General features: G+C 41.7%; 11 protein-coding genes across 11 annotated transcripts; 4 read left to right on the top strand and 7 right to left on the bottom strand. All coding sequences in view use genetic code 12, as the record gives it.

Annotated features, from left to right (window-relative positions):
* Nucleotides 1-222: 222 nt before the first annotated feature.
* CXQ85_004776 (uncharacterized protein) lies at nt 223-3,364 on the top strand (the record flags this gene model as incomplete). The annotated part of the gene is made up of 3 exons (XM_025488385.1): nt 223-771; nt 1,398-1,672; nt 2,029-3,364. 3 exons carry the CDS (start codon nt 223-225, stop codon nt 3,362-3,364), a joined length of 2,160 nt encoding a protein of 719 aa, XP_025343047.1.
* Nucleotides 3,365-5,549: 2,185 nt separating this feature from the next.
* ARO4 (3-deoxy-7-phosphoheptulonate synthase) lies at nt 5,550-6,460 on the bottom strand (the record flags this gene model as incomplete). The annotated part of the gene is made up of 2 exons (XM_025488384.1): nt 5,550-5,708; nt 5,753-6,460. 2 exons carry the CDS (start codon nt 6,458-6,460, stop codon nt 5,550-5,552), a joined length of 867 nt encoding a protein of 288 aa, XP_025343046.1.
* Nucleotides 6,461-8,686: 2,226 nt separating this feature from the next.
* On the top strand, nt 8,687-11,053 carry CXQ85_004774 (uncharacterized protein; the record flags this gene model as incomplete). The annotated part of the gene is made up of 1 exon (XM_025488383.1): nt 8,687-11,053. One exon carries the CDS (start codon nt 8,687-8,689, stop codon nt 11,051-11,053), a length of 2,367 nt encoding a protein of 788 aa, XP_025343045.1.
* A 628-nt stretch (nt 11,054-11,681) lies between these two features.
* MIT1 (mannosylinositol phosphorylceramide synthase catalytic subunit) lies at nt 11,682-12,896 on the top strand (the record flags this gene model as incomplete). The annotated part of the gene is made up of 2 exons (XM_025488382.1): nt 11,682-12,461; nt 12,831-12,896. The coding sequence occupies 2 exons, from the start codon at nt 11,682-11,684 to the stop codon at nt 12,894-12,896; spliced, it is 846 nt and encodes a 281-aa protein (XP_025343044.1).
* Nucleotides 12,897-12,935: 39 nt separating this feature from the next.
* Nucleotides 12,936-13,868, bottom strand: SLP2 (Slp2p; the record flags this gene model as incomplete). The annotated part of the gene is made up of 1 exon (XM_025488381.1): nt 12,936-13,868. One exon carries the CDS (start codon nt 13,866-13,868, stop codon nt 12,936-12,938), a length of 933 nt encoding a protein of 310 aa, XP_025343043.1.
* Nucleotides 13,869-14,022: 154 nt separating this feature from the next.
* Nucleotides 14,023-14,939, top strand: CXQ85_004771 (exosome non-catalytic core subunit; the record flags this gene model as incomplete). Its single annotated transcript, XM_025488380.1, has 2 exons — nt 14,023-14,709; nt 14,799-14,939. 2 exons carry the CDS (start codon nt 14,023-14,025, stop codon nt 14,937-14,939), a joined length of 828 nt encoding a protein of 275 aa, XP_025343042.1.
* Nucleotides 14,940-15,900: 961 nt separating this feature from the next.
* Nucleotides 15,901-17,310, bottom strand: CXQ85_004770 (uncharacterized protein; the record flags this gene model as incomplete). Its single annotated transcript, XM_025488379.1, has 1 exon — nt 15,901-17,310. The coding sequence occupies one exon, from the start codon at nt 17,308-17,310 to the stop codon at nt 15,901-15,903; it is 1,410 nt and encodes a 469-aa protein (XP_025343041.1).
* An 853-nt stretch (nt 17,311-18,163) lies between these two features.
* Nucleotides 18,164-18,628, bottom strand: CXQ85_004769 (uncharacterized protein; the record flags this gene model as incomplete). The annotated part of the gene is made up of 1 exon (XM_025488378.1): nt 18,164-18,628. The coding sequence occupies one exon, from the start codon at nt 18,626-18,628 to the stop codon at nt 18,164-18,166; it is 465 nt and encodes a 154-aa protein (XP_025343040.1).
* Nucleotides 18,629-18,871: 243 nt separating this feature from the next.
* Nucleotides 18,872-19,468, bottom strand: RHO1 (Rho family GTPase; the record flags this gene model as incomplete). The annotated part of the gene is made up of 1 exon (XM_025488377.1): nt 18,872-19,468. The coding sequence occupies one exon, from the start codon at nt 19,466-19,468 to the stop codon at nt 18,872-18,874; it is 597 nt and encodes a 198-aa protein (XP_025343039.1).
* Nucleotides 19,469-20,269: 801 nt separating this feature from the next.
* Nucleotides 20,270-20,908, bottom strand: CXQ85_004767 (tRNA (guanine(9)-N(1))-methyltransferase; the record flags this gene model as incomplete). Its single annotated transcript, XM_025488376.1, has 1 exon — nt 20,270-20,908. The coding sequence occupies one exon, from the start codon at nt 20,906-20,908 to the stop codon at nt 20,270-20,272; it is 639 nt and encodes a 212-aa protein (XP_025343038.1).
* A 357-nt stretch (nt 20,909-21,265) lies between these two features.
* Nucleotides 21,266-23,989, bottom strand: CXQ85_004766 (fungal specific transcription factor domain-containing protein; the record flags this gene model as incomplete). Its single annotated transcript, XM_025488375.1, has 2 exons — nt 21,266-21,769; nt 22,007-23,989. 2 exons carry the CDS (start codon nt 23,987-23,989, stop codon nt 21,266-21,268), a joined length of 2,487 nt encoding a protein of 828 aa, XP_025343037.1.
* Between the last annotated feature and the right edge of the window lie 854 nt (nt 23,990-24,843).

Genomic DNA, 24,843 nt, shown 5'->3' with positions numbered 1-24,843 from the left:
ACTCACGGGGCCCATAATCAGCCACACCCAACATCACTACAGGAATTGCACAGAAAGTATCTGATGTCAGCAGATCAGTTTATATTACGCAAGTGGAACAAGAATGTAGCCGGCGGATCACATGGAACGGCATTTCGCAGACGTCAAACATTGAATTCCTCTGGTTTGTCTGAGGGCTTCCAAAATCTCTCGCAAGCATTAGAGCCTATGTTTCAACCGACTATGGACAAAACTGGTTCTTTGGCAACCCCAATCGAATTTAGTATCGAACTGCTTGCGCGTTTTGTGGACACTGATATCGTGGAGGTTGTCTTTTCCCCTAGAAGACCCACTGAGGAGATCTACGAAGATTCCGAGGCAAGCCTCGATCGTTCAAACCAAGACGACCCTCATGAGGAAACAAACGAAGTCAAGCTCCGCGAGATACTACAGGAGCTTATGAATCTCACGAGAAGCGGGCTCGAACTGTTGAGGAAGAATTGGATTTATATTGCGAGGAGGGGTAAAGGCGAGAGGGATCTAGGAGAACCTAAGCAGCGACTATGCGACCTTTGGATCATGTTGTCGGACATTTGGCAGTACTTCAATAGAACGATTAGGTTTACGCTCCTACAAATTTTCGTACCGTTACAAGGTTGTTTAGATTCAGACTTCCTTCTTCTCGCTGGTTATACATCACCGAACCATGTCTTAGAAAGTATGATCTTGTTGGCCTTCAAGGAAGCTGTGGTATTGCCGATTCTTAATATGCGAAAGTCCGTCTACTTCAGCGTGTCTAAAGCTCAAAAAAATCTCTGCAACAGAGATTGATCGAAGCAGAGGCTAGCTTCATACTTGGAAACTTTTCCGTTCATGAACGGCTAATTGGGTGTATTGGTGTACTTTTATCTTATCTGAACGCGTCCTCTACTTTGACAGGAGAGGACCTGACTATGCGCGATCCAGTGCTAGCTGAAGCGATGCGTTGGTTGCAGGACATCGCGTTATGATTATATTCCATGGACATGTATACTTAAACTCCAGCCCATCCTTCTTTCAGTATGGTTGTCCCAGAGCTTTACCGAAGCCATTTGCTTCCCAAAGAGCTACAATTTCTCTCAGGTAATGACACTGTTACAATATTGCCTCGGTATTCGATGAAGTCAATAGGTTTAGTTGGGGTACGTCAAAGTAATAGAAACACATTTCAAAATTCTAACAATTAGAGAACCGTTCCTTCCCTCAAGGTGATGTCACGAACCGATGTGCCATTGTGGGTGGCGGTAGTATTAAAGGAACAGGGCAAATGTAACCTTGTTCCCCCCTTTTGGTTAAGTTTTGTTTATTTGAAGGAAAAGTTTGAGGAGGAGAAACAAAATTTGAATAAGTTTTCACAACTCCCCTGGAATTGGCAAGAGATAGCCCGCTACTTCCTACTGTACGCATCGGATGACCTTTCCGACACTGTTTCACAATTGCACTGTGTACTTCAGGATCTTAAAGAAATCCGTAAGCTGAAAGCTCAAAGAGGTCTCAGAGAACTAAATGAATCCAACGTTCAGCTTGATGGTTTATCGATCATGGAAATTAATGAGATAAAACCATTCGTTGTTACGGTGATGAATCAACTAAGACGTGTGCATGAGGCTGCCAACAACACCGACCAGACGTCCTACAGTGACGACGAAAGGGAGTCACGTGGTCTGATATAAGCTCGACCATTCTATGTTCCTTGTTTTCTTGACAATATGAAACTATTGCCATTGAGGAAGGAATGGATCGGCCGATATACGTCCACAGAGAAACGTGATTTAGTTTTGTCAATTCTTAAATCGACGACAACAAAAAGAGAAGCGAAGGAGTACTTGACAAGGTATCGGACAGAACAGTCATCAAGAAGCTTGCTCCATTCACCTGGCAGATTTCATCACAAAGAAACAGACAATAGCTTAGTGAATCTTTTTTGGCTAATAAATCGCCATTACAGAAAAGCAATCTTCCTTTGAGGAGCTATGCAAGAAAAGCCGCCGTTTTTAGGGTCCCTTCAAGTCTCCATACATCTGTTCTAAAGCGTATGATTCATGCTTTCAAAACCTTGCAAAAACTAGGAGTTTCTCCATTAATAATACTAGATGATGCTGGAAATAATATTGTGGACCACAAGCTCAGAATGTCATGTCTTGCTTCGAAAGCGTTAGAGGTGGCAAGTGCGATGTCAAACGCTGGGTCCTCCAACTCGCTTCATCTTGTTCCTTTATCATTCCCTTTTAACAAAAGTGCGAATGAATTGACTCTCTTCGATGCCAATTTGGTCAATCTTCCGATATGCCAAGGGAATATTCCTATACTAGTACCCATTGCCTATGATGTAACAAGTGGCAAGAACTGCGTGATTCCAGCTCAAGATGCGATATTAGCGCTCATAACTTCACTAAAGGCAGCAAATGGAGTAGACATCCAAAAGGTTGTCTTCATTGATCCAGTTGGCGGCATTCCATCGATAGAGCGTGATAAAACAAGTCATGTCTTTGTAAACCTTTCGCAAGAGTATTCTGACATTATCTCTGAATTGCATATTGGATTTCTTGACCCGAGCGTTAGAGACAAGCATCTAGCGAACCTCTTCAATATGCGTCAGATTCTACTTGCCAACGAGAGACAAGCAAAACAGAATGATACTACAGGCATTATACTTCGACCGGAAGACCTTACACAGCACACAGACATGCTAAACCCAATTGCATACAATATTTTGACGGATAGACCCTTGATCTCTTCATCGTTACCCTCAGGCCGTTCGAGAACTCCTCAGGTTTATACATCGATTATCAAAAAGGGCTTCGATGTGAAGATCTCCTTCACTCATCATTTGGGCTGGAAAGAAAAATTCGATGGGCTTGTGAGAGAGGGTTACATCGACAAGGATAGATTTACTGATATGATCAATGACTCATTTGGGAAACGTCTCAACTCGGAAGATTACTTCGAGCGTATAAATAGTAACCTCGACTGCATCATCATTATTGGAGACTACGACGGAGGTGCTGTGATTACCAATGAAATCTTGTCTGATGGACGTACAGTGCCCTACCTTGATAAATTTGCCATCACTCGGAAGAACCAGGGCCTTCCTAGCATGGCAGACGTAATTTTTAAGCTGATGTTACAAGCTTATCAAGATGAGGTCATTTGGAGGTCTCGAAGTCTTAACCCTGTCAACAAGTGGTATTTCGAAAGATGCAATGGTTCTTTCAATGGGTCTAACTCCGGATGGAAAGTTTTCTATGCTGGCGAGTCGTTCAATCGAAGGATATCGAGAGACATCAAACGAAGATTGGCACAATACTGGGAACTTATTCAGAGAATCCCGAAGTCGTTTATATGAGTCGGTGACGAGTTGCGATAAAAAAAAGAAAAGAATACGAGTTTCAAGTTAGCGTACCCCGCATGTGCGCGGGAGAAGTATATACGACCTTTTGTTTCTCAAGTTTAAACCGACTTTTTATGCTTACCAATAGAAAACCTCAAACAATAGTGCAATTGAACCAGGATGGAGATGACGCATTTGTTCAATTGAACAAGGATAGGAATGAGAAAAGGAGATTATATTTCTATGATGAAGTCGATGAGTGGCAGCAAGATAATGTCTTCATCCGTTCCGGTTACGTAAAGGAAACGAAGAGTTATAAAGAATGTATCAGATCTCTATCATACTGGCACAATGAATCGATCAACATATACTCACATCTAATTCCATCCGTTGTAACACTTTGCCAGATAACGTACGTCTTAATGTACGAACTACCCAATTTCGAAGTGGCACCAAAGATATGGGAAATATTGAACTTCTATCAGTTCGGTTTTGCAGCAACCTTTTGTCTTTTCCTGTCCGCCTCGTTTCATTGCTTTAAGTGCCATTCTCACAAGGTTTCAAAAATGGGCAATCAATGTGACTATTTTGGAATAATCGTCCTTATAACCTGCTCCCTTAACTCCATTGTGTTGTTCGCGTTTCATGATATTCCGCATTGGAGGAATTTCTATATTGGACTTTTTGCTGTTCTTGGAGTTATTTGCACCAAAATTACGTTCGATAGCAAATTCGCAACACCCGCTTATCGACCTTTTCGTTCGCTTATGTTCGTTACCTTCGGCCTCTCTGGAGTTTTGCCGGTTGTGACTGCAGTTGCGAAATTTGGCGTGCAGCAAGCTGAGGATCGGTCTAATGCTTCCTGGCTAATTTGCGAGGGATTCTTTTACATATTGGGTGCTTGCCTCTATGCTGCACGAATTCCAGAGAGGTTTACCCACGTGGAAGACAATTGCGTAGGGCAGAACAGGTACGCAAAAGGAATGTTTGATCTTGTGGGCCATTCGCACCAGATCTTTCACATTATGGTGGTAATCGCGGCTTTCTGTCATTGGAAAGCGCTTGTCGGGTGTTACATATATTTACATGAAGTCACACTAACTTCGCGTGTGTGACTTCCTTAGACTACACTTATGAAATACAATCATTTGATAATCGTACCGTGCCATTCCATATGGAGAGGAGGTAATGGTCTTGGGGAACAAGCGTCGGAGTGGTTTTTGCAGGAGTTCCAAAAAACGGGAAATGACCATCTATGCTTTGTAGACCACCTTCTACGTGGGGAACAAACGCTCCTTGAAGACGCCAAATCTATCATGGTGATAAGTGGAGGTAAGACTAAAGAGGAGGCGGGACAAGTTTCGGAGGCAGAAAGTTATCACAAATTGCTTCGCTGTCATTGGGATCGGTCCCGGAATAACGCACGAAAGGCACTTGACGAGAGGATCTTCATTGAACCTTACGCGAGAGACTCGTTTGAAAACGTAATATTTCTGATTTGCAAGTTCCATGAAGTCTGCCGCACTTACCCAGTGTACGTGACAATATCGGGATTTCAATTCAAACAAGAAAGATTCATCAGTTTGCATTTGGGACGAGCATTGAAATTTGACATCAATAAAGTTAAATATCTAGGAAATTTCCCTTCGCCTCAACTGCAAGGCAGTGAAAGAGATGCGTACTATCAAGAAATTGAGGTTAGCGAGAGGAGGAACGCATTGGAACCCTTCGAGAAAGACTTGTACGGTATCCGTCTGTACTTATTCAAGAAAAGAGTAAGCCGGAATCCATTCGGGGAGACACATTGCTATGTAACCAACAACGAGACAATTAACCGTCTTCTTCTGATGTTAAATTACTGCGATGAAACTGCTGCTGTCCGGTTTCAAGACGAAGAATGCCTGTTCCCATGGAACTCAGGGGATGCAGGTTTCTAGCTTGTGTGAAAGGTCACAAAAGATTGGTTTCGCGTCTACATTTGTAGCATAACCAAAAGACTTGTAATACATACTGATACTTTATTATGCTTGTCTCCTTTTTTGTACAGCTTTCGACAAGTCCCGTAACATTTCAACAGTAGTCTCCCATGACACGCAGCTATCGGTAATAGAGACACCATATTTCAAGGCCGCTTTCCCTTCATTTCCAGGGGGCATACTTTGCTTACCTTCATTCAAATGCGATTCGATCATAACGCCCATTAAAGCACGTTCGCCCCTCCGATTTGCTCGGCAACTGATGCCAAAACGGAAGGTTGATTTTTGTAATCTTTCTTCGAATTATCATGAGAGCAGTCAATCATGATCTTTATATTCGGATTTGTGCTTTTCGAAATGGCATCCTTGGCATTCTGCACCGACTGGGCGTCATAGTTTGTGAAGTTCTTTCCACCCTTAGAATGACAAAGCAGTGGTCGTTACCTTTCGTAGTGGTGATTGCAGCTAAACCATTTTTCGTAACGCCCATGAAATGATGACCTTTAGATGATGCCTGTACAGCGTCCAAAGCGACTCCAACATTACCGTCTGTTCCGTTCTTGAAGCCTATAGGAAAAGACAATCCAGAAGCCAATTCTCGGTGAAGCTGAGACTCGGTAGTTCTTGCACCAACAGCACCAAAGCTCAAAAGATCAGAAAAGTATTGTGGTGAAATAGTGTCTAACATCTCACTGCCAATCGGAACGCCGACCTCTCCGGTCAAGTCAGCGTACAACTTTCTGGACACACGCAAACCTTCATTGATATCGAAAGTATTATCCACATTGGGGTCATTAATGAGACCCTTCCAGCCTACAGTAGTTCTAGGCTTTTCCAAGTATGCTCTCATAACAATCACCAAATCATTCTCTAGTTCCTCCGCCAATTTCTTCAAGCGATTGGCATATTCGATAGCAGCAACGGGATCATGTATGGAACACGGACCAACGATTACTAGGCACCTGTCGTCCTTACCACTGATAATTCTCAGGGAATCGATTCTTCCTTTAATCACTGTGTCTAATGACTGTTTAGTGGCTTTGATCTCTGTCTGAAGGAGGGCTGGGGGTATTAAAGGATCATATCCCATAATTCTGGTATCGTCGTACTCTTCGGGGATGGGTGTTTGGCTCATGTCAACGGTATTGTAGTTTAAGCAAATTTGATACTTAAATCGCAGACATAGGTTTGCTTCTCGATGACTCAATGAAAATTTTCGACTTCCACTTGAGGCATCTCGAGCAGTACTATACAGGATACTGAATCGCTGAACATGGGCTCATGTGGGCGGAAGAGTCGGACATATAGCTGGTAGCCCTTCTCTCATAGTCCCACCTGCCATTCATCACTTTCCACTTGTTTTTAAACCTCTTTTGAATCGACTTTTTCTAGTTAATTCTTCATACTACTTGGGTTTAGATGTTGCATGTCGGGACGGGGATTGCGTGTTCTAGCGATACCGTGATGATGTTACAAAAGGAATACCATCAATGCGGCTTTTTTGATATAATTTTTATATGATTCTCGACATCGGAAGGTGAAGTTCGAAGGATTAGTTACGCTGTTTTTATGGGATCTCCACTTTTTTAGGATGGGTGGTGTATAGAGCGCGAGATCGTGATAAAGGTAAGACTCCAAGTTTACGCACACAGCTCTTATCTACCTTGCCTTCAACATGGTCCCACATGAAATGCGCTTCCTATTGAGCAACGAGCATCGAGTATTCACCGGATTTCTTTTTTTCGGTCTCATCAATAACATATTGTATGTTGTTATTTTATCTGCTGCAATCGATCTCGTTGGTTCAGCTACACCCAAAGGGGTAGTCTTGTTGGCCGATATTCTACCTTCGCTCATAGTAAAAGCAATAGCGCCTCTTGTCATCCATCAATTCGCTTACCATGTACGTTTGTGGACGTTAGTAGCATTATCCGTTCCAGGTATGCTATTGATCAGCTTTAGCAATGAAAGTAAGCCGGTTGTTATTCTCGGAATATGCATGGCATCTGCTTCCTCTGGGATTGGTGAAGTATCATTCCTACTGCTCACGCATTATTACTCCCGGAACCTGTCCATAGGTGGCTTTTCGACTGGAACTGGGGCAGCTGGCATTGTTGGAAGCTTCCTTTTTTTGTTGTTTACCAACGTTTTCCAATTGAGTGCTAGTAATTCCCTTCTTGTTTTTTCTATAGCTCCGTTTTGCCACGTCGCTGCTTATTATCTAATATTGCCACGGCTGAATACAACTTACGAAAGAATTTCAATGGATGAAGACCTGCTTAGCAGCAGTACTATGGAAAGAAATGTCGTTGTCAATACAATTTTTAAACTGGAGAGTCGCTTTGGGCGTATCGCTTCTCATTTCTGGATTACTTGCCAGAGAGCCTCTCCATTGGTTAGACCATATATGGTACCCTTGTGCTCGGTCTATATCTTTGAGTACGTCATAAACCAAGGAATCTCTCCAACATTGTTGTTTCCTCTAACTCAACTACCCTCTTGGCTTTTTAAAGAGTATCGAGATATTTACGTGTTTTACGGTTTCTTGTATCAAGTTGGTGTCTTTCTCTCGAGGTCTTCGACAATGTTTGGAATTCGGATTCGTCAGCTATACCTCTTGACATTCCTTCAGTTGATGAACGTGGTAATCACGCTAACGCAATCGATCTACAGCTTTCCCTTCTCAAGTATCTGGGCTCTTTCGATATTGTTTCTTTATGAAGGGCTTCTAGGTGGCTTCCTGTACGTCAATACTTTCATGTCTGTCAGCGAACAGGTTTTAGAAGACTCGAGGGAGTTTGCAATGGGCTGTGTGGGAATTAGCGATTCATTTGGGATAATGGTGGCCGGCTGCATAAGTCTATGGCTAGAACCAGCGCTTTGTGACTATCAGGTGGACCATGGAGAAAGTTGGTGCCGCGTTGGCCTGAATACCTGAGCTTCAGTTAAATTTCCTTCAGCAATAGTGTTAAACGTGCATTATCAATTTTGCAATGTCATGCCAGACATGCGCATTTGCGCGGCTCATCTTCTGTATGATCCATGTGATTGACCTTACCCAACAGTCTATCTTTGAATTGCATGGCAAAACACATTTAAAGAATATAAGATTTAGGAATACAGTAATTGCAAATTAATGATGTCAAAAATCATGTCTTTTTGCTTCTTCGTGCTCTACTATCCTTGGGAACGGTTGTCTTCATTCTTGGAATACTTATGCGCATTTATTAAAAATTCCTCCATGAGGAAAATTGCCAGCTGTGGGGTCGCGAATGTTGGGTTGGAAGTATTTCATACTTAAATACCGGTTTGACGCCACAAAGTTTGTCTTTGACAGCGCCCCCATTCACTTCTAGAAACCATGGCAGATGAGATAGCAAATTCGGATTTCGATGTAAACATCCTTGACAGAGCATTGACTCACCCTAACGTGGAATTGACTTTTCCGTTACCAACGGACAAGGAAACATACCTCGATTTAGATTCAAACGAAAAGGTGAGCAACAGTTTCAGCCTTTTGAAAAACTTCATCAAATTTTTTAGCAAGGTCAATTACGATGAAATTTATGCTAATGGCGAGTACAAATACGCCGTCAGTAAGATGGGAGGGAAGTTTAATCAGAAGTCAAAGGAGTTTATGACGGACAGATTGAAAAGAACGGACGAAAAATTAGACGAGATCGTTTACAAGTTGGTAGACCTGGAATTGCGCATGAATCTCATCAAAGCAAAGGATTTTCTGAAGCGTTTTGCGGATGTAAAGAAGTTTATGATTAACTATTACTCTGCTGAGAATGAAAAGAATCTCCCAAAGTTTGGCTCTCCAGGCTTTTTAAAAATTTGCTACATCACTGTCATAAATACCGTTCGCAAGATGTTTCCTCAGGGCGTTTGGGTAAACCGACAGCAAATGAGCTCTCTTTACAAAAGATATTTGGATGATCCCATGTCCATTATTCTTCTACCCAACCACCAGTCTCACATAGACTACGTGATCTTGCATTTGATTCTCATCAGGTTCCAGATGTCAATCCCTACGGTTATCGCTGGAGATAATTTGAACGTCGCAATCTTTGGTCGTATTATGAAAGGTCTCGGTGGCATTTTTATCAAAAGGTCTTTCAACAATGAACTTTATACTGAAAGGAATTTAACGAACTACGTGGAGTACGTGCTTTTGAATAAGATACATTTCGAAGTTTTTATCGAAGGTACTCGTTCCAGAGACGGAAAGTTACTTCTTCCTAAGTACGGTATCCTTAAAACGCTTGTGTCAATATATTTGAAGCAACGTCGCCAGGAGATGAATGAGAAGTTTGATATGTTAATGCAACCGATTTCTATAACCTACGAACGAATTTACGAGGCCGATGGCTATCTCGATGAATTAATCGGCAGTGACAAGAAGCAGGAAAGTTTCGTTAACATCCTTTCTAATGGTGTGTCAAACCTTGTGTATGGTGTCGATAGAGATGATGCAAAAAAGACATTGCTGAAGGATGGTTTTGTGACTAACATGAATCGCACTTTGCATGGTAAGATCTTTGTGAAGCTTGCTGACAGCTTTACCCTTTCCTCCTACGTCGAAGACCCTAAAAACCGAGTCGATTACGAGCTTGAAGAAGATTTATCGGTGTCTGAGCAAGACATCAATTTGAAGAAGCTTGGCTTTAAGATTTTGCATGCTGTCAATGCTGCATCATATCTTCCCGAGTGTGCTATCGTTGGTATGGTAATTCAGACTTTCCACTACATGTCTGGTAAAACCGAATTCAACGCTTCTGAGCTCATTCCAATGCTTGATTTTCTCTTGAAAGTGTATCAAGAAGAGGATTTGAGCACTACAAACTCTAAGATTTTGAAGGCGATCCAACTTTTGGATGAAACTCAAAAGGTGGAGCTCATTAAATCGCAAATCATTTCCTTCTTTAAATTTACTAGGATCAATCCGGAGACTAATGTGGTGAGAATTGATAACTCTTTCGAGCTACTTTACTACAAGAACCTTACCATTCATTTATTGATCCATAAGTGCTTGGTGTCATTGATCCTATTGAAAACTCTGGATCGCATGCAGATCAATAAGCTATTTTACATCTTCACAGGATTTTTGAAGAATGAGTTTTTGTTTGATTATAATTATAATCCAAGACATAACTTGTCGTTTATTTTGGAAAGTTTTGAAAATTTAGGCGTTATCTCAGATGACCTTAAAATCAATGACAGATATTTCCATAATGTTCTTGCCACTATCATATTGCCTTTTATAGAGTCCTTTATGATCTGTGTGGATGAACTTAATAGCACAGTCGTGAAGTTTTATGCCAACTCACAGAACAAAATTTCAGAACAGCAACTTATCAGTGATAATTTGATGCTGAAGGATTATCCAACAACAAAATCCTTGTTGAAGATTATACAGAAGGAAAATGTGAAGATGTTCGAGAAAGGTAACCTGCATTTTCACATCGAGACATATAACAAGCAGTATTTGCTTTCTTTCCTATTCTATTTGAACAACTTGAAGTTAATCAAGATTTTTAAGAACAAGTCGAAAACAAAAGCATACGTCATTATTAGAAATCTGCGTGATTTAAAGTTCATTTTGAGTTTCTTACAGAGATTCATAATGAGGAACGAAGTGGACAATCGTTCTCTAAACTACATGATTGACATTGTGGATAAAAATTTTGACAGGGATGCCAATGAATACAAGGCTAAGTTATGAGGTGACTATGGTCAACTTCAATTCTATAATGTGCGCTTTACATAATTAAAATTAAACTGTATGGTTGAGATGTATTTTATGGGTTCAGATCCATCCACCCTCATTTTAGTCCCGTCCTTCACTTACTAGCAAACTACCACAGTGATTCCCTTGCCGTATGATTACTTTGGCATATGCATGCCTCCTATTTGGAGATCCGTGCACCACAAACCAGATATTTTGAACACATGAGTTGCTCAGCCTCAGGCCACCACGTTAAGGGCTAATAATGGAAATGCTGAACTTTGTGCCCTTTAAACGTTCGATGCTTCGAAAACCTACCAAGGTCTACTCTATTTCTATGTCTCTTACCTCTGGCCTTAGTTTCGTCCCTTCCTGCCTCTTTTTTTTTTTTTTTTTTTATTTTTATTTTTATTTTTTTTTTTTTTTTACGCTCGCCCTTCCCCTATCATGTTCGCTGATCAACAACCCAAGGTGACATTATCGCGGGCCAAACACATCACCTTTTTCTTCTTCGCCTGAATCTTCTCCACGCTCTTTGTCTACAGCATTCAAAAAGGGAGCGTTGCATTTTGGTTTCAACTTCCAGGCTATTAATTGAACATATTTCTTAGTTTCTTGAGAGAAAATGAGGAAAGAGTTGAAATATATCTTGTGGGGCCATGCCGCTTTGATAGCGTTCTTAGTTTACTGCAGCTACGATTTGATCAGTTTACTCTTTGATGACTCCTTTCAAGATGCCTTGCTAGATATTGAGCTCAACCCAGCGGACGGCAAAATTGAAAAGCCAAATGTGATACCCAAAATTATACATCAAACTTATAAGGATGAGCACATCCCCAAACTATGGCAGCCAGGACAAAAGGCTTGTGTTGAGCTACACCATGATTACCAATACATTTTATGGACCGATGATACCGCAAGAGAATTTATAGCTGAAGAATATCCCTGGTTTCTTCTGACTTGGGACTCTTACCCATACCCGATCCAACGTGCAGACGCAATACGCTACTTTGCCTTGGCTCATTACGGTGGCATATACATAGATTTGGACGATGGTTGCGTGCGCCGTCTAGATCCGTTGTTGACTGTCCCCGCCTTCGTTAGGCAGACAGTGCCAACGGGTATATCCAACGATGTGATGGGTGCAGTTCCTAAACATCCATTTTTCATCAAGGTTTTGGGAAATCTTCAAAAGTATAAAAGGAATTGGCTTGTTCCATATATCACTATTATGTTTTCGACAGGGCCTTTGTTCCTTTCGGTGATGCTTCAACAATACAAGCGGTATGGTGTGCCAGAGGCAGCGAAAGTGAGAATTTTGCTTCCTGAAGACTACAAAACTCATGTCTTTTCATTCTTTGCTATATCTCCAGGGTCGCTGTGGCATCTAGATGATGCTAAGTTTGTAAAATCATTGGCCAATCACATTGGTTTGGCCGTTTTTGGTGGATTCGTCATCGCGAGCCTCTTCCTTCTATTGGAGTGGTGGTTTTACCAGTGGTGCATACATACGAACTTTACCAAAAGTTTTGAACGTTTGCAGGCAAAGTTTAAGTGGATTGGGAGAAGTAAAAAGAGATCCAGAAAAGATTCTAATCTTCCTGCGCAAATTGCTGTTACTAAAGAAAATACTGTTTAAGTTGGGCGTCTGATCTCCCTTTAAACGTATTATTAGAACCAATTCACGATCCCTACGTCACATATTGTCAATGTATTAGTATAACGCTTTGCTCCCTTTTGTTTACATTTTAATTGCCATTTAATTGAGTTATAGAATAATGGCCATTCTTCGCTTCTTGACGAGTGGCCAGCACACTGTTTAACAAAGGGTACCGAGTAACGGATATGAAATGGTATATACGGGAGTGGTAGCATGTATTTACTCGATGGGCTTCTTGTTTGATTTGTTCATGGAGTCAAAAATCGACAAACCAGAAGCAATCATTCCATTAAGATCATTCATGTTTGAAGGAATTACCACCGTGTTAGTAGTCTTGGCGATCCTGCCAAATTCCTTGATATACTTTTGGGCGACTTGAAGATTGGCAGCATCTCTTCCACCGGCTGTTTCACTGATTGATCTTGCGATACGTTCAATACTTAAGGCAGTGGACTCAGCATTAAGAATTGCTGCTTGTTTCTCACCTTCAGCAATGTTGATCCTTGACTGCCGTGTTCCTTCGGACTCCAAGATCTCCGCCCTTTTCGCTCTATCGGCACTCACTTGTCTATGCATCGCATCTAAGACATTCTGGGGAGGATGTATATCCCGAATCTCGTAACGCAAGCATTCGACACCCCAATGCTCCCGTGCCGCTTCATTGATTGTTTTATTAATGTTCACGTTTAACTTCTGTCTTTCTTTCAATACAGAATCGAGGTTCATAGAGCCAATTTCTGATCTCATTGTAGTCTGTGCAAGTTGGCTGATTGCAAACTTGAAATCTTCCACTCCATAAGATGCTTTATAAGGATCATGCACCTTCACGTACAAAACGCCATCAAGTTCGAGAGACACGTTGTCAGCTGTAATCGCATTCTGAGAAGGAATCTCGATAGCGGTCTCCTTCAAAGATTGGACATACGTGATTTTGTCCAAGATAGGGATTAGAATAGCCATACCCGGCTTTAGTACTTTCAGAAACTTTCCCATTCGTTCGACGACGTAAGCAGTTTGTTGAGGAACAAATTTAATGATAGTGTTTGCCGGCAACTTAGCCCGCTGGAAATAGCTTAAAGCAGGCGCTTGAGACTTAAATCCATTAACCGAGCTATACAATCTGACCTGACGAGCGACTAGCGATGAAGACATGGTATTCATTAACTTACGGTTGAATAGAAGCGCTGCATTTTCTTCACAATCCACAAAGTGCAGGCCAAATTTTGTTACGAGTAGAGACTTCAGTAATCACGTGATCAATCCAAAGTGGTTCATCGCATGTTTAGCACATAATAATCATCTAGGCATGATGAAAGAGTTCAATGTTATCGAGAACAGAAGGAGCTATACTCTCGAGGCTTTAAAACAACGATACAGATTAAATGGTAGGACATTAGACAATATCCGTAACCCAAAGTTGCATATTTCTTCGTCCGAGTATGGTTTCGTGGAGATCGAATGGGGAAAGACAAAGCTTGCAGTGAGAGTCAGCGCAGAAGTAAGCAAGCCGTATGAGGACAGGCCATTTGAAGGACTTTTCTCGATAAACTCTGAGATGAGCCTGATGGCGTGTATGTCGTTTGAAAACGGAAAGTCATCGGATGAAGAAGTGCTCGTCTCAAGGCTTATCGAGAAAGCCGTTAGAAGGTCGAATGCTTTGGATCTCGAGAGCTTGTGTATTATAGCAGGCGAGAAAGTCTGGCACATCCGTGCGGATATAAGCTTTCTTAGCCATGATGGAGGACTAATCGATGCTTCTTGCTTAGGGGTAATGACCGCATTGCAAAATTTCAGGAAACCTGACGTCTCTATCCATGGTACTGATGTGATTATTCATGACATCGAAACGCATCAACCAACTCCCTTGAGTATATTGCATGTTCCACTTTGCATCACCTACTCGTTTTTCAATCCAGATGGTAGTGTCGAGAATATCAAAGGCATATCCAGCAAAGAGATTGCCGTTTTGGATGCTGATAAGGAAGAAGAGTCTGTGCGAGATGGCTCCTTGGTTTTAACAATGAATATGAATCGAGAGTTGATACAGATTTCAAAAAATGGTGGTTTACCGATTGACGGGAGTACTTTGGTTCAACTATCAAAAATAGTCTCGATGTCATTGAAAACCTCACCGCCACGATGAAGAATTCCCTACAGGAGAACCACGACAGTAGGTACCACTCAGAAAGACTTGATTTGCTCAAGGTAGGTGCCAATCGTTAATCAAGCTTTCTTAAAGAAAGAGTCCAACGCCCCCTTTCCGACAGCCACTCTCAGGTCTTTTTTCCCCTTGTTCTTTCTCGGTACAATTTTTGTCGAAACAGTTGACAACGGTGTGAGTATAGCACCATTTTCGTTGTCTTTTCTCGCCTCTTCAAGATATGACAAAAGATCGTCGAATTTATAGCCTTCTGCGTCGATAAATTCGTCCCTCAAAGTGGGATTGTAGTAGGAAAGTAGAACCATGTCAGTTGCATACCGAAGCGTTTGTGCCCGAAAAATATCTTCAGGAACTTGTATTGATGAAACAAGCGACGATCTTATCATTTTGTGTAAACTGAGGTTCGGTGACCTAAAAATGAAATCCGAGAGCTTCTCTACTTTCTGTCGCAAGAATGAGAAAAATTTCTCCCTGGAAAATTTAAAGTAGGCCTCGTCGCCCTCTAATATTGATTGACAAATGTTCGCTAAAGACCTTTGAAAAGCGCATTCAATAGTATCATTCCACCCATTAATCACAGCGAGATCCAAGAGTTCGTCTTTGATGTCAGACGCGCTTTTGTATCGCGATGAAAAAGACAGGCGATCATGGAGCAGCGCACTAAAAAAATAAGTCATGTCGAACTTGGTGGCCAGTAGAACATTCGGACTTTGGAGGCAATATCCATCTCCATTTTCAGATTCCAAAATGATTGACTTGACGGCTTTCATTGAAGGCAACTGGGGCGCGGGCGTGGTATCGAAAGAGCTGTGCCCTATAACTTCAAGTACCTCATACACTTCATTATTTCCTGTTATTAGACTTCTCTCTTGCCCGCTAAGCTGGACATCAAATAAAGCGATTTCCTCCACTTCTTGCGGTAAGATGAGTATCTTAGTAGTTTCACTCAACATCCTACAGAAGATAAAGAAGGTAGATGGTTTTAAGTATCGATCCCGCGAATGAGGAGCATCATGCAAATCTTCAGAGTCCTACCCACGATCTAATAAGTTCGCGAACCGCGTTTATACTGGCGAGTATGATCATCACTGTTCCAAAAATGCTAAAGCTTAAAGAGCTCATGGATGCTGCTCTAGGGTCCACGTTCAATAGATGAGCCGTCGCAATAGCTCCACAATTGATTCCCAAAGTCACTCCACGTGTAACATAATCTTCTTGCGGCACTTTCAAAAGTTTGAAGAAAGCGTCGCCCACAAGAACGCCTAGTATACCACTCAATATCGTGCAAACAGCCATAAGCGATACAGACCCTCCTAATGTTGAGATAAGGGGTGTTCCAAGAGCTAAAGTGACCAGCCTACCGATGAAGCCAATGGATCGCTCGGGACTTATCCCGATATGATAGCAGACGAGAGGGTAACAGAAAAATGTAAGTGCCATAGAGGCGAGAATTGGCGGCATCATGACCCAAAAATTTCTAATGAAATCACGTCTATGCGTGAACATGGGTAATGATAAGGAAACGATGGATATATCCATCAATGACGAAAGGATGTCACCACAGCCTGGCCAAAGAGGAACCACTGTAAAGCCATCTTTGGATTCCGGGATTGTATCACCATTATTGTACATTCCTTTTTTATTAAAAAGATGAAGGTACGTCTTTCCGGTCTTATAGTATTTCAAATCTTCGAGAAAACCTTTGGGCTGTCCCCGATGATAGATTAGTGACCCGATGAAACAAATAAATAATATTTCAGCAGTGGAAACTAAAATTGGGTGAGCAAACTTTTTCAATTGAGGAATCTTAACAGGAACTAGTAAGGCAATAAAGTAAGCTAACACCGTTATGCTTAGATGGTAGAATAGCATTATATGAAGGCGTCGGATGTAATAAAAAGGCAACGCTATGATAAATAAGACAAAGAAGAGGAACCAGTCGATATGATTTGTAACAAATATAGTCACTTCTTTCGAGAAACTGGATAAGTAATCAAAAGGTAACTTCAGCTCATCAGTGTCAGGTGAGGCCGATAAAGATGTCAAAACGGGCTCTTGGGATATGGTTTCATGGGACGACGGCTCATTCCGAGTAAATGACTTCGTAGCCAGACTTTCAACGAGAAAACCAGGTTCTGCGATTGTGTTCATGAAGGGGTTGTCCGAAATGACAAGATCCTTTTGCTTATTATCCGGAACATGTCTCGTTGACCTCAAGCTAGTAACATCAATTGTTGTGATATCGTTTCTCGCGGAAATGTATGAGCGGCTTACAGTGAAAACATCCATCTCCAAATCCTCATCCTCACCCCGAGTGGGTTGCAGAGCTTGAGAAGGCGAGGTCGCCAGTGACTTGTCAGTATCAAAAGAGCCAAGATTAAGAGCTTGAATAAGTTTCTTGAGAAGGAATATCGAGTACACGTCAAACAACATTAGAGATATTCCTCCTATGAGGAAAACGGCAGCAATCTTTAAACATTCGATGAAGGTTATATGATCACTCAAGGGAAGTATAACAAAAGATGGAATGAAAAATACGTTTATCCATTTTAGGGAAAAATTCATGCTTGGCTGGATAGCTGTCAAATACTTCTCCAAGATCCAAGAAGAGACATCCCCCAATCGAATAGCCCATATCCGCTTTTGAGCGAAGTTAGTCTCCCTCAAAGAGGCAAATGCATCTAAAATGCATAAAGCTATCAAGTTTATTAACATCCCAAGGACTGAAGCTGGGAATTGGATCTTGAAAACGTTCGTTAGAAGCAAGTTGAACCCATATAGGACAACGAAAAGTGTCACTATACCGATCGGAATTATGACATAGGAGTGAATGAGATGATGACGAGAATACCATAGACCGTAAAAAATACCAATTAGTAGTTGCTTGATGTATGACTTTGCATTTGTTGATATCATGGCTGGTATGGCGAGCGGGTTCTAAGTTGAGGTTGACGTACGTTGGGAATTGGGGAACCACACAGTAACCGCGGAAGGCATGCCTCAAGGAAATCCGATAAGCACTATCACTGTCGCATCCCATGATATAATTTTACAATAGACGGTATATCCGCCTTAGAGCTCTCGTTTTCGCTACATATTGTACATGATTATTCTTTTTGTCCATTTGTTGTAGTTTCTGTCCGAATACAGTATAGATGGGAACGCCATTCTCACTGTACGAATAAGCGTGGAACTCTATAAAGCAGAACTTTCAAAAATTCGAATGATTTATTCACTGATTATGACGCAGCCACTTTAAACAGTACACTACCCAGATGGTATGAAGCTAAAATTGCTTTTCGCCCTTCTCAATGATATCACGATGTTCTTCTTTGGCATATCTTAAGCCACAATAACCACATGTAGCTGCTTTAGGCTGGTCTAAGTTAATGAAAACCTTCGGGTGACCTTGCAAAGTAGACCCCTTGTTTCCATCACATACAGCAATATTATCATGTTCAAGATATCTGATTGGTTCCTTTGCAATTAAGTCAATAGCAGCATATGGTTGCGGTTGTTCTTCCAAATCTCTCTGAACAAATCTAACGGCATTTCGTGAAATTGCATCATCTCTAGATTGCTGGCTTGCAGTCCATGGTTTGGCTCTATTGGGTGCTTGAACAGCGTTGGGGTTGTGCTGCAATTCTTCCTTCGTAAGACCCGTCGTGGTTTTTCTTGAAACAGGGGTAAGAACAGTCTGTAATCTCCTTTCGAACGTCGAAAAAAAGTGCTTAGAGTGTCTGCTCAACATAACGGCGACTTATCTTTTATGGTTAAGAAGTGACCTGGCTCACTTGTAAGAAATTTCTGATGAACTGTAATTGGATAAAAAAGAGACTGCACATAATTTATCATAGAAACCTTGAACAAATAACTACAGTCGATTTAAGGAGAATAAGAACGGGACATCAAGTATTATCAGTTCTAAATACTATTTCAGTGTTGCTCATTGAACAGACACTAGCGAAACCTAGATATGATAGCAACATATCACTTACAACACAACACACTTCTTCTTCTTCTCTTTCTTTTCCCTGGTCAGTAAGGAGGCTCTTGTCGCAGTCTCAAAAACTTCTCTCACACCGTCGCCTGTTCTAGCGGAACATTCCAAGTAGTACTGAGTACCAATCTTCTGGGCTACAGCTTGACCTTCTGATGTAGACACGGGTTGCTGGTTCTCCTGAGACAACTGCTTAATAGTGACGGGGTCATTTCTCAAATCGACCTTACAGCCGACTAAAATGATAGGCACACCTTGGCAGAAGTGCAAGACTTCCGAAATCCACTTCTCCAAAACGTTGTCCAAGGAATCTGGGGAATCGATAGAAAAGCAGATCAAAATGACGTTTGAGTCAGGGTAAGACAATGGCCTTAACCTATCGTAATCTTCCTGTCCGGCAGTATCCCAAAGTGCCAACTCAACCTTTCTACCATCGACTTCCACATCGGCCACGTAATTTTCGAAAACAGTTGGGACGTATACCTCAGGGAAAGTGCCTTTAGAAAACACAATCAAAAGACAAGTTTTGCCGCATGCACCGTCACCTACAATGACTAGTTTTCTGCGAAATTCAGCTGGGGGTGGTACCATTTTCTGTTGGTTAGTAATTAATCCTCGCTTTGCCAAAGAGTTTCAAATAAAAACTGGAGCTCGGAAAGATGCACTCAGCAAATCATTGCTTTCCGAGACAGACCCAGCCTTCCTAAATGAAAACTGACATGCTTGATGGGAAACCTCACGTACTTCTTATGCTGCTCAAATAGTTGTTTATTTCGTTCAGATCAGCCCAATGTAGACACAAGAGACAAGATAGATAATAGCAAAATTGGAAGACTTTAGTGATTGCCAGTGGTCTCAAATGTATAAACTGTGAACGATTCGTGGTCAGAGAGCTTCTGTTAATAGACCTATTTTTTTTTTTCTCCTTTGGATTTCCATTCTAAGGGAGGTGTCAGGAAGGCACGGGTGTATGCCGACAACCGTAAGGCCGCGTACCGTCAGGAGGTTGGGAACTCAGCCTGCGGCGCGGCATACTACTTACAAATGTTTGAAACATCCGTCGTTGCATATGTCCTGGTCCTATTTAACGAAGTTGTCATGGTACTAAAAGATAGATCGTCTCAAAAGTCTAAAGAGAAATACAAAAAATAGGAACAAAAATTTGGTATCTACGTCTTGTGATCCTTCAAGAGTCCAGTACATTCAGGCACGTGATAGTTGAGGCACGGATCGAAGTTTGAATTGTTGCCTCTGGCCGACTTCCCGTATCTGGGAAAAAAAAACAAAGGAAGCAAAAAAAAAAAAAAAAAAAAAAAAAAAAAGACATTCAAAACGTACTACTATAAAATTTTCCTTATTCAGAGTTGCCCTAGTCCTAATGATAATTGGTGGCTAAGTTTCACCTTCTGGCAGCGCCTCTTGCTTTGATTCGGTGCATTGTTCTGCGTGATTCCCATCTTCCTTACTCACACTCTCGCACGCGCCACTATTGATCTTTCGTGGTGGGAGAACGACGTTAAAAGCTTTTTCCCAGTCTTGTGATTGTTCAAACCACATACACATGATCTCATATACATGCGAGGTAGCCAAGACTTGTCTTCCATTCATCTTGATGAATTTGCCTATAGGCAATCGTGCCACACTAATTCCAAGTTTGTTTGCTTTCTCAAGGCAAAGGTTTTTGTGCCTATTCTTATCAACAATTCCCCCAATAATGTATGTATCTCCATCTTTCAACTCTTCAAGCTCATTGTCAGTATCAGCAGTAAGATAAATCACTCTCGAGCGTTGGGGCGAGTCGGATGGAAGAAGCTCATCTAAAGTCTCATTTCCTTCAAAACAGATGTTTTTCCATTTTGTATAGTCAGGAAGAGTATTTTCAAAGCGTTCCCTCAAGCGTTTGTTGAATGACGATACTCTAAGTTTGACCTCATGAGTGGAATGTCGCATGGCGGAGTAACATCTGGTGATTTGATTACTCAAGGAAACGATTTCCTTGTCGCTCATGAGATTATCGAACTCACAGTCCATAATGACCTCGACATTTGACGGTATTTGGGACTGTGGTATAATTTTTTTAGCCGATTTAGTATTGTTATCGTGCCCCTCAATGCCTTTACTTTCTGCTTTTCTGCGTCGAGCCGCAACTTTTTTCTCTTTCCTCCTTGCTTTCCATTCCTCCTTCTGATCTTCCCATTTCCTTTTCTTCTGCAACTTTTTCCAGGCGTTCTTCGAGATTCCCTGTGGAAATTCTGCTTCCCACGGCTTGTAAGCGGACATGGAAAACTATGCCATCAATTCTGCGAATGTTTTTGCTTGTGCGAAGTGATGAGGTGAATCACGCGCTAGTCTCAGAAACTACAATCCAGTCAAGACGACGATCTCATTCTAAATATCTAACATTCCCTCGAAAGGCATCTCACTGAAAAAGTCAAATCGAGTGGCCATCTCCATATCGTAGCCAAATCGATCGATCCCGGTAGACGGATCTATGTCACTTGAATCTTGGGGTGGCTGATAGCCGAAATCTGTGGACGACATCAGCGGAATTGGTGCCTTAGAATCCAATGGGGCATCCTGCAAGTTTCCTGCCAAGGTGGTATTGTGCTTGAGAGAGAGGACTTGTAACCAGATCTTATCGATCTCAGCGTTTGTCGAGTTCCGACTAGGTTCTCTAAACACGTTCGACTCGTTGCCGATACTCTCTTGCCGTGGTTCATTGCATTTGTATAGATCCTCATCCATATGTTTCGCAAAGCCATACGTACAAAACTCTGTTTGTGAAAACAGTGATAGCGTTTCCTCGCATATGGAAATTAATTCCTTGATTTGTTCTGGCTTATAGCGTATGGAGTAGACTTGCGATGCCTTGTGGTAATTCTCTTCGTAGAACTGTGTCAATGTTATTGTTTTTAAAAGAAATGTTTGTCCCCTGGTAATTCTCCAAGCATAATAGTAGCGATTACTCAATTTGCTTATGGCGGAAATGGTAAATTCGGCTGCCCTTGTAACAGCTGAGGATAATTGACACAATAGCTGAAAATAATTGAAATATGATTTGTCCGTCTTGTAAAGTCTCTCATGTTGCGGGGATTGTTTGAGGTGAAAAATAAGAAAGTTCACACGTACAATAATGGAAAGATTGATTTGGTTTGACTTATGGATCGTCATTTCGAGGGTTGGATTGATAATCATGTCACTTATAACTTCACTTTTGCCGAGAAGCGTAACATAATGAGGCATGATATCCCCTATGGTGGTGAGTAGACTTTTCTTCAAATAAAAAAATGAGACATCGACATCTTTAGTTTCATAGTAAAGGTAAATGTGAAAGTAAAGTGATATCAAAAAAGACTTGAGCGCAAGGTAAACCTTCACTTTGAGATTCCTCTTGGCAATATCCTGATCATCCATCCCTGAACAGACTATAAAGTCTCCCAAGGTACCCATATTGTCGTGAAGATGTAGCTCAAAGTCTGAGACATCCTGGCAGAGTCTCATCAAGCTGATTCTTCCATTTATATCAAGTGCATACTGAAGAATACTTCGCAACTTTGGCGTTGTATGTGAACACCAGTTGAGATTTTCGGTTGTAGCCCGATCCTTGATCTTGTCTCTAATGTTCTCGCTTCCTGGTTCACAAATTGGATCACTGATATCAAAATGCATATCGTCTATAGTGGGACGATTCCCAAAGGAATACCCCAAATGGAGATCTGAAGCAACTAGGTACTTCCAAATTTTTCGGGTTATGTGGTTCAACTTTAGATCAGTACATTGCTGATCAGGTTCTCGATTTACGCCCAAGGAGAATGCCGTTTGAATAAGAACAGAGTTTAGGACTTGAGAGTCTCCCCCGTCTGCTCCATCCCCATCCTCAGGAGCGAAAATATGGTAGAGACGCAAAAAAAGAGCCAATTGAAGGACGTTGAAGTTACTTCTTCTCAAGATCTGAAACTGATCTAGGCACAGCGTCGCGACATCTATCGTATTGATGTTGATCGGATTCTTCATCAAATACTGCAAAAGCTTGTCCTCCGAATTCGGATTCGGGTTGTTTAATATTGACTCGTTGAGAGAGCTGTTGTTGGAGAACAAGGAAAGATAAGCTAATCGTAGAATAATGAGAAGGAGCCCAACAGTTGCCAAATCGAGTTTCCGTTCGATTTTAATGTGGTCAACTGAGACATCATCGTATGACTGAGGTCCAATAATCTTCTCCACATCCCGCCTGAAATAATCCTCGTCAACAAATGGCATATATGTGTACATAGATTGAAAAAACCTATGTACTAACTTCCAAAGTACTCTTTTCTTGGGTAAAACGACTTCAATCTTTTCCATTAGTTGAAGCTCGCGATCAAGTTTCCCGTCAAAGACAGTAAGCCCTAAAGGAAGTGCATGCTTGTTAAGCGTGGCCTTGTGAACATTAGTCTTATTCCGAGCCTGAAGTATTGCTCTATACGGGATCACGTCATCAAGGCCATCAGTTTGCAAAGCACGCCTTTCAAATCGCTTTTCCAGATGCTCAAGATGCTCAAGATGCTCAGAATCTTTTTCAACAGAGATAAATGTTGCTGTGTTCTCTTCGGTCATGTCTCCACTAGGATGCGCAAACATCAAGGCTGCTGACAGGCCTTTGCTTGAAGCCTTTTCTTTACCCATAACCACATAATCCCATGTTATACGCAAGCCAATATCCCTCTTCATCAATGAAGACCAGGCGAAGGGGCCAAAGTTTAACCTTCTTAGGGTGTCCTTATAATGAATAGATGAGTATCCCTCATAGAAGTTGATGGTATCTGTGGTTTCCGATACAACATTCTTGCCAATCATAAAAGGAGCCTCCGAGTAGCGCGGCAATGCCAGGTATCGCGATGGCAAAGAAAAGGAATTATCTTTCATGGAGCGTAACTCGCCATCGATTCTGCTATTATCTCTAGCGGGACTTAGGTGTGGCTTCTGTTTGAAGAATGGAAATTGAGAATGATGTAGTGACGGATCACTGTTCTGTATTCTCTTGAGATATTCTTCGTTGTTGGGGGCGGGTTGGTTCAACGGCGGAAGAGTAGCTGCCACATTACTGTTGAAGGCATGAGCATGGGATGGCATCCTGGATAATTTTGAAGGCAAATTTGGGCTAGCATTAGACATAGGGCCCACTGTTCCAGCCAAATTAGGATTTGGGCCAGCCATTGGGGAAGTGAATTTTTGCAGAAGGGTCGGAAGATGATACAGTGGCAGATTGTAGGCTGGCCCATGAGCCGGAGTTATCAAACGATTGTCTGCTTGTGATAACAGCTGGGACGAATTGCTAATAAGTGACAGCTCAAGCTGTTGTATTCGCTCTTTGAGGTGCTCAAGCTCCGAAATGTCGCTTATCCTTCGCTTCTTAAATTCCGATACACTCAAATTGTTTTTGCTCTTCACATCAATAACATTTCCATTCTCGGAATTGCGTTTAGCTTCTCTCCGCCCATTATTTGTGTTGTCTCGTGTTACGGGAAGCGGGAGCTGGATTTCCATGTAGCCCGCTTTTGACTCGTGTACATTCTGTGTTTCGTAACAGCACGTATCTGACTGATTGAATTTAATACAGTTAGAGCATGGCTTTTGCTTGTCACATTTGACTTTTCTTTTTCGACAGTTCTTGCAAACGATTACTCCACGAGGACGTCTTTTCTTCGCTTTGGATTTACTCCCTATGGAGGGAGAACTATGGTCTTCTATCATTGGGGAAATCGATCCAGCCATATGTGGGCAGTATCTTTGGGAAACTCAGTAACCTATCAATTGCTACCACGTAGTATTAGCTTGAAGCGTCATGTATCAAATTCAATGTAGAAAGAGGTATGGTATATGGTATTCTGATGGCAATTTGAATATTTCGGCGATATGACAATTTTGGTAAATTCTCCGATGAGGGATTTACAGACAGGAAATACAAACAGTCTCTTGGTATTTAT

Source organism: Candidozyma haemuli, assembly GCF_002926055.2.
Source record: "Candidozyma haemuli strain B11899 chromosome Unknown H_2014730914, whole genome shotgun sequence".
In the NCBI taxonomy this organism is placed as follows: domain Eukaryota; kingdom Fungi; phylum Ascomycota; class Pichiomycetes; order Serinales; family Metschnikowiaceae; genus Candidozyma; species Candidozyma haemuli.
The sequence above is the reverse complement of the archived record's forward strand: the minus strand, read 5'-3'. Positions and strand labels throughout refer to the sequence as shown.